The sequence below is a fragment of the Hyposmocoma kahamanoa genome, unplaced genomic scaffold, assembly GCF_003589595.1.
Source record: "Hyposmocoma kahamanoa isolate Upper Pololo Valley unplaced genomic scaffold, ASM358959v1 102, whole genome shotgun sequence".
Classification (NCBI taxonomy): domain Eukaryota; kingdom Metazoa; phylum Arthropoda; class Insecta; order Lepidoptera; family Cosmopterigidae; genus Hyposmocoma; species Hyposmocoma kahamanoa.
In genome coordinates this window covers 3200300-3209614 of record NW_020653337.1, presented here as the reverse complement: position 1 = coordinate 3209614, position 9315 = coordinate 3200300, and the positions used below count along the sequence as shown (strand labels likewise).

The following is a 9315-nucleotide window of genomic DNA, read 5'->3' as shown; positions in this document are numbered from 1 at the left end:
ATAACATAAATTAATGCTTACTGTGCAAAAATTAAAATCGTAGCCGTTGAAATAACAAAGTAATAACGTTAAATCACTCTCCTGTTAAATTTGGTTTGTTGCAGATACGTACTTTTTACCCATACCTACTACATACGCAGATTTGCACTATACCCGATGATGAGTTGACAAGTTCCATGTGACTGTAATTTTATCAGCAAACTTACCCTTACCATTCAAAACCGGAACGCAGAATGGTCACATTACTGTTTGGCGGCAGAAAAAGGTGGCAGTATTTCTCTGGACGAACTCTTTCGTATTTTCGTATATTCGTAGATTTGGTCGAATATTACTTATTTGACAGTAATTGTTTCGACAGATGTCCGACGGAGATCCTTTTTGAAAATGTGTTACACATAATTATTTATTAATATTACTTCATACATTCAAATTGCGTCTCAGACAACAATAGAAACCTTAGCATTATTAGCACACGCGAGACTTATTACGATATGATCAATCACCGATAGCACTTTACCGATATCGATAGAGCTACTCCGAGATCGATAACGTTGAATCGATTCTTTATCAATCAAGACTGTACTATAATCTGATCTATTAAAAAAATATATTAAGTCGTATGGGATTACCGCCCAAATTTATATATTTTTTGTTATTCACATAAAAAATAAGAAATCAAGTGTTAATTATGATTTAAAGATTGCGAGACCAATTGACACCCTAGTAAAAACATTTTACAATATCAAGAAAATCAAATATATACATGTTACAGATTTCAATATGCCTATTGAAAAAGACAAAAAAGTATCGAATAAAAGATTAACTACATTATCTATAGGCTTATCAGAGAGAGGGCCATTTCTAGTTATTAATAAAAAAATGAAGTAAATTGCTTTGTGCACAGTCAACAAAAAAGTAAGAGAAAAGAAAAATATTGGTAAAAATAATGGACATGAAAACTAAATAGGCGATTTTAATTATTTTCATAAAATTTGGTAACTTTAATTACATATTAATAAAAACTTTGTATATGTAAAATATTGTAAATGCGTAAGTATATGTAAGTGTATAAAGGTTGATAAGTATTAAATAAATTTTAAAAAGTTTTGAAATTTATATCGTTTTACTAAAAAAAATCATAAGCAAATAGGCAAATAAAAATCATCTTTTGACAACCATAATCTAAAAATTTCCGGAGCATCTCTTCTTCATAATCTTTAAAAAAAATCGCCCCACGTTTATGGTTTGCTTTTTATTTGACATTTTATACAAGTTTATTCAAACAACGATAGGATCGCGACTTTATCTTTCAATGCAACGTTACCGCGAGCGGGTGATAGCATCTCGGGCCATTGCTAGTTAAACCAACCTGATAAGGACTCCCTGTGTGTGTTACTGTCTGTGTGTGAGCGGCCGTCTGTGAATTAGAGGGAGGGGAGAGCTACACCAGCCAGTCACTCTGTTTACGCGGCAAAAGTATGACGGCTCGAACGTTCGAAAATTAAGTTTTGTTGTGATGTTATTGTGGTTGCGTTATTTGAAACAGCTTGAGCTGGCGTGTGCAGAATTGCCGCCAGGTGGCGCTCGAGACAAAAACATGTGTGAGTTATGTTTACATTTGAAAATATTTTTATGTGAAGTTGCCCCTCTTGTTTTTCATTTCAAAATTGCATAAATTATTATTGATCCAATTTTGAACTAAGATTTACGGTTTTTTGTTTAATTTTCGTATTCCAATTTTAAAATCTTTACTTTCGTTTTTCTTTTCACAAAAATCAAATAACATCCTTAGTTTTGTTCGAAGAGTATTTGTAACGACAAATATAATATTATAAACATTAAGTTTATTCGATATATCAAACAAACAATGAACAATAAGATGCTTTGATAAACGTTACGAATCATGTGCAGTCTTATAACATGTGAACGTACCTACTACAATTTTAAATACAATTTTATCTTTGGTAGTTATTATATGCCTTTTCTGGGAAACTCGATAAGAAAATCGTTAGGATTTTTTTATCTCGTTGTTTTATTTTATCGCGTCTTGGTTTGTTTTGTAGCGGTTATTTACATTGTTAACAATACAACAGAATACGAATATAACTATATCGCTCACAAAAACGTTATAAAATACAATGACAGCGACTACAAAATATTTAATAACTTCTTTATTATTTTGTATTGTACTAAATATAGTTACATGTAAATAAGTTTCGACCTTATGCCCGAGGCTTGTTGAGTATTTATTGCAGGGTTTTGAGTGATAATTACCATAATAATTATTTTGATAAATATACTTTGATATGTAATTAATTATATTTATAAAATTGGAGCAACAATAGCAATATCCTTTCTTGTGTTTTTATCACAAGAAAATCATAAACTAAATTGTTTCTCAAAGATTTTTCTTCGTGTTTTGTTTTTTCATTGTTATGTCACTAGTTACAATTTAAGTTAAAAAAAAGAAACTATGAATCAGCACGAAGAAAATAAATATCTTGATAATTTTATCGCTCTTATTAAATGTGATTGTGGACCTTACAGCAGCACAATTAAAGTTCAGACGCTTTCTGTTAGCCCATCATTTAAATGAGACATTGTTGGACCCTATTTTATATGATACTTTGTAGTACTGATTTTTATGAAATCTACTAACATTGCATATTGTCGTGAGCTTTTGGCACTCGAATTTACTATGTATACTTGCCTGGCTGACGGACTTATGGATACAAATGGATCAATTTTCTTTTTCAAATGTTTCTGTCTTTTGTTCTGTCTAATAAAGAAAGCCTGGAGTTTAATATTAAAAGATAATACATCTTTTTAATGAATAGAATAGAATAGAATAGACATTTATTGCAACGCCACAACACATAGATACAAAAAAAAATATTTATACCACTTAGACAAGCAAAACAAAACAAAAAGACGTAATTAACAATATTAAAATAATATAAAATAAGACAATAACAAACAAAGAGCACAACAGAAAAATACTAAATATAACAACTACAAATGTTGTACTGTCGTGTGTGCGGTTATGGCGTACGCAAAAGGACTTCATTCAGCTTATGCCACAGCCGCAATTGACTTGTGGCGCAATGGACATCTAAAAAGGAGGAGGTTCTCAATACGATTGTGTTTTTTTTGTATGTATGTTACCCGATTACTCATTTGTGAACCGATTTTGAAGAATATTCCACCTCTAAGGGTGGCAAACTAGGGGATGAATCCAATATCGCGCACTTGCCGGTAATCGATCTCAATAAAACTTGACAAATAGATGTAATTCCAAGAGCTTTTATTGTCGTTTTTTTTTATAAAAAAATTATAATTAATACGTATATGAAAGACGCTGAAGTGCGGTGTTAAATGTAAAAGTCAAAATACTCCATTCAAAATCAACGTTAAATCGTTCAAATAAGGTTTTAATTTGTAATATCGAAATATCGGTTTCGATACTATAATAAGTGACTTTGCAACCGTACGTGCAAAATTAAACCTTATCGAGATTACTTTATGATACCAAATGACGGGATAAACTAGTGGTGCGAATAGGGGTAAGCGACACGCCTCTGCATAACCGTTGCAATGCGACTTAGAACTTTAAATCACAACGCTATGAGGGGCACTGCGACTACGCCCGTCACCCTGAGACATAAGTTGACAAGTCCGTGTACCTGTAATTTAACCTGCACCCTTACCCTTCGAAACTGCAACGCAGTAATGTTTTGGAGGCTAAAGGTGCTGGTTAACTGGTGGTGCCTCTCAGATCTTTGTGATTTAAAGGTCTGAGTGACACTGCAACTGTCAGGGACAGGCGTGACGCTTACCACCAGGCACACGACATGTTCGTACCGTCACTTAGTATTATAAAAAAAACCGGAACGCTGTAAGGCTCACATTACTGCTTGGCGGCGGAAATAGGTAGCTTTATTGCTATTATACTAAATGACGGGACGAACTGGTGGTGCGATTGTCCCTATCTACTGACCCGAAACATAGGGTTTTCCGGAGAGACTACGGGCTCGACGGGAAGACCAGGGTACAGCGGGCGTCCGGGCCAAGCCCTCCGCCATTGCATGTATCCGGGGCGTCTGTCTCGTGAGCAGCTAGCGGGTCTTAGTAGCGGTCTGCCTGTATGCGAGGAGATGCGCGGGGCACGTGACTTGCCCTTTAAGTTGGAAGCTATGTCCGGATATTGTCGCAAGACGCTGCGACTGGCATCTCGGGCACTAGCCCGGAGAGCTAGTAGAGGATAAGCTAGATATCCTCCGGTCCCTCCAGCCGCTTAGGTTATTGGGAACTGGAGAGACGTCGTTTTTCGGCGTCGGGAAGTGAGCGTGCCTTACAGCTCCGCCGCCGCTGAGGAGATTTGGTAGTGGACTCAGAATCGACGACTTAGCGGTGGACTGGTAGCTGTGCAATGCGCAACCGGAAAGTGAGCGTGCCTACAGCTCCGGTACCTATCTGGAAAATAGGGAGGGTACTGTACGTGCACCCGGGGCGGCTCTCCCGAGGCACTGGCCTCTCGAAGAACCGGATGAAGTCAAGTAACAGAGGTCTATGAGAACCCTGTACATTGGCTGATCTGGGATCAGAACCTGAACTTGTAAGGTTCTTGTGCGCGCACAGGTTATAGTGTCCCTCTCGTATGCCCTAAGGGTAAGTAGGGAGGGTCACTATAATCAAAACTAACATAGAAAGATATGGTGCTTGGTGGTGCGACTGCTAGTCCAAAGTTGCCACTTGGTATGTAGCAGAGCCCTCCCATAGATGGCAGCAGTAAAAATAAGAAATAGTGCTACACTTTGGTAGAGAATCGACGTACCGCCTAGTATCTCATGTTGCGGAAAAACCACCTAACAGTTACATTACAAATGCAATTTGCTTACTAAAAAACAACGATATTTTGAATTTAAATTAGCGTTTTTGCAAAAAAAACAACGCAGATTATTAAAAACAGTTTTATCAGTAAACAGTAAAAGTTAATCAGTTGACATACTCGCAATCACGACTCGACCTCTTGTAGAAGTTAATTGCTTTTCGAAATTTAACGGCTTTTCTTTCTGAAAATCCTGCAAAAGCAAACGTTTTTTTCTAACCTTGCCACGTATTTATTTACTACCTAAGTTAAGTGAATTATGATAATTATATCTCTACATTCAGATCTCATTGAAAAGTCTAACTTATAAATAATTCTAGTGTAACAAGTTTTTGCATTACCTGACTCACCTATCGTAAGTTATCGAAAGATTTTATTTAAATAAGTTTATTTTTTTGATATCAAGTGAGGGGACAAATTGTGGGTCTAGTGGCAACACGCGTGTCAATAACAGTTGCAGTGCCATTTAGAGCTTTAATACACTAAGATCTGAGGGGCAGCGTCCGTCACCCTGAGACATAAGTTAACAAGTCCCATGTGCCTGTAATTTCACCAGCACCCTTACGCTTTAAAACCGGAGCGCAGTAATGTTCACATTACGACTTAACGATGATCTCTTTCACGAGGAGGTCCTCTGCTACTAAGTTTTTAATTAAAATTTAAACTAAACAAAATACAATAATAAATTGAGTTCCTCTAAATATTTATTTCATACATGTCACGTTGAAATTAATACTGTCACTAAACAAAAAGTCCATATTTGATTACCACTCACGCGATGCGCTCCTCCTACCGCAAAATGGCGGCTATTTGGTTTCGCAAATTAGAAAAGCATTCAGTTTAAATACAAGTTTAACTACAAGTTTAACTACTAAACTAAATAACTATAAATACTCTCCGTACTACCAACAAAAACATCGCAAATAAAATGCAGTAATACACCGCAAATCCTGCACTTAAAAAGCACTAATGAAATTATTGGTGTACTTGGATAAATATGTTAATATTCCGTTTGAGTGGTTCTAACGTTTACCATGAAATTACTCCTTAAAGTATAGTTTATAAACATTTATATTCAGGGTAGACTTAAAAAACGCTACTTACGGTATGTTTTCAATAAATAAACACCGAAATCACCAGCCCAAACAATAACACACACGATTGTCGTGACGTATTTTTGAAGTTGTTTATTTTTTTTAAATGACAGACCCAGGCATTACAAACTTTATGGTTTGCTAGAGTAGTTACCGAAATAGCAATTAATATTAGTTCTTTTACCTGTTATAACTTCGATATCCGATAAATCGGTATAAAATCATCACCACCTCTAGGTGTGGTATGCGTCTACGGCTGCATGAGACATTTAATGTGTATAAAACTAAGTTTAAATTTGGAAATACGATGTTTTCGTTTTAGATAGATAGATTACTCGTTTATATGCTGAATCACAGTACATTACAAACAAGCATATGACATAGGTACAATGGTAATCATAAAGAAAAAGGCTTGTCTAGGTTTGCGGGTATGGTCTGGAGCGTTTAGTTTGTTAGTTTTCTTGACTGTAGGATATCAATAGCTCTCTATAACAGATATAATGGTGACTGATGTCCTATACCCAGCAGTGGGACTATTAAATAGGCAACCTATTCTTATTATTATTCACAGTTTGGGATATAAGAAAGACATGTACATAATAAACTTATAATAAAAAGTACATAAATAATTAATACACAATATTTATATTATCTAAAACGTTATTTAACTATCATATGTCAGTAACAAAATACATTTCGAAATTCCAACTACGTGTGGCGTGTCACTGTTTTGACAGCCGCTGTCACTGTCAAGTTACTGTCACATCTTCTGTCTCTCTTCCTCCCGTATCCAGTCTTGCGATCGAAAAAGACGGCGCGATAAATCATTTGAGTAATCAGTAGATTAATTTTGATTGTTAGTGATAGTTGGGTAATTTGAACGTGATATTTGATAGCGTATTTCGATAGATTAAATATGTTAGGTCAATGACCTGTTGACCTTTTTTTGTTAAGACTGTAGTGTTATTATTATAGTTAAGGTTCAAACGAAATGCGGTGCTATTACAATTCAACAGTTGTGAAAGGGATCGGTAGCCCAGTGGAAGAACAGTTACTAATTCTGGCGGTATGTACTTTATGAATTGAATTTCTTATTTACGTGTGTACATTTATGAATGTTTCGTACCAGTACTTCTCGTCACTCATAGCTAACGTGACCCTACATCCCGCTTTTAAGCTTCGTGTCCCGCTGTCTCCAAAATACTTAACATTGTCCCGCTTTGACAAAAAAGGATACACGTGACATTAATTTACATTAATCAAAAAATTGTAAAGGTGTGCTGACACCAGGCTACACAAGATTAGTTAGTTCAATCATTATTTTTTTTTACCATTAAACATTTTCAACAGTTTTTTTTATTTTTTAAACGTTAAACATTTCGTAACTATCATAAACATGTGTTTTATTTTTAAAAGAATAATAAATGCAATAAAAAAAGAATAATTACGGTCACGTTACTCATACTGCAAAGTATGAAAACAAAGAATTTCAATCTGTGCGTTCTACCCGTCTGACATACGGAGCCGACACGTGGACTCTCACAATACTATGGAACGAGTTATGTCCGGAGTTTCTATGAAGGAATTCCGATGTTAAGTTTCTATGAAATGCGGTTATCCGACATGTCCAAAATATAACATTTTAGATGCTTTTAATATATTTTTAAATAAAACTTCAATATTACTCCAGTTAGTGAATTAATGAAAAATATAATATTATATCGATATAAATTGACATGTGTAATTATTAGGATTCTGGATTCTATTAATAGAATCATAGATAATAGATTCGCGTTAGCATTTTCGCTATGTTGCCGCCCTGATCACGTAACATAATAGTGCAAGAAAGTGATGGGTAACCCTGCCATTTCACGCACACATTTGCGCGTGTGCAGATAGCGCCATGCTGTATGTAGTAGTAGTAGGTAAATAATTTTCGACCGTTGTATGGAGTGTCCGGGGTGTGAGCGCAATAATGCTCACATTTCTGTTTGCCGGTAGAAATAGATAAGGTCCCAGAACTTCCTTGGACGAATTCTTTCACAAGGATGTCCATAGCTACTGTATCTATTATCAAAATCTCTTTTCTTCTTCTTGTCTTCATCTATTTTAATGTTTTTATTCCGTTTTGGTCGTTATTCTTTTAATGTCAAATACGAACACAATGATTACGACGATGTTTGTGTGTGAACCGGCGAGGGGGGTCATGTATGCTGTGTCCGCAGCGAGGCGGATCCTGATGCGGTGATAAGGGGAGTTATCACTGGGTTCTATCACGTTCATTATCAGCCGGCTTCGCGTTCATATTGTATGAATGTACCTATAGAAAATGCATAAAGAAACGTGAAACCTATAATACAAAACAAATTTGACTACTAATGTGCTGTATAACTAATATTTGTAGTCAAATTGGTGAGTAAATCGTTTTAGTTGCAAGTATCAGATTACACAGTATTAAAAAAAAAATAGGTAAGATTTTTATGTTTATTGCCAAGATATTCAATTATTTTTTTGTGAAATTACTCCACAATTTTGTTATATTATTTTTATATATTAATTATTATAATAATAACGGCCACACACAATTAGACAACCACAAGTTACACCCTAACTCACAAAAGAAATAAATGTAGGCCATATAAATATTTCTCTCGGCTCGGGAATGGAACCCGGGACCTCTGCGTGGCAGTCCAGCATGGTAACCGTCTAGCCACGGAGGCAGTTATATTATTTTTATACATTAATTATTACATTAAAATTTTAGTGACATCTCTAGTCAGCGAGGGTAGCTATAAAAGTACCTTTCTGACTGAAGAAATAAATTTCTCACATGTGGCGTTACGTCAAAGAGTCGTTAGTCGTTAGAGTCGTTAGAAACCAAAAAGAAAGATCTGCTTGTGGTGCTTCTTGCACAAAGAAAAATTCGTAACGTCTGCTTTTCGAATGTTGGCTTAATTGGCAGAGCATCTGGCACGGATTTCCTGAAGGTGTTGGTTCGAATCCAGCCCGATCGAATGAATTTTTCTAAGTGGTCGATCTTTGTTATTAATAATTATAACAAATTTGAAGATGACTGGAAGATCCTAGCCGTCGAGTACATAACCAGAAATAGAGACGAAATGTCATTTAATTTGTTTGAAAACTATTCTGCCAAATCATTACGATGACAACTGCGCTCCGATCGGTTAGCCCGAGTTCGAAACAATTGACGGGTGTCCTCAATGGGTGTCGTCAACTGTTTCACTTCAAATCGACCAGTTAACTTGAGTTTGCTATAATGGACGAAAAATGCAAAATTACATATTTAATATTTAATTACCGATGAAATGTGAT

The 9315-nt window shown here is 35.5% G+C and overlaps 1 protein-coding gene across 1 annotated transcript in view; it reads left to right on the top strand.

The window, feature by feature from the left end:
• The first annotated feature begins 1516 nt into the window (after positions 1–1516).
• Positions 1517–9315, top strand: part of LOC113232856 (zinc finger protein ush) — a 182542-nt gene continuing 174743 nt past the window's right edge. The window contains exon 1 of the mRNA XM_026467715.1: positions 1517–1601. Within this exon, the coding sequence (XP_026323500.1) occupies positions 1517–1601 (85 nt within the window). The remainder of the gene's footprint in view (positions 1602–9315) is intronic.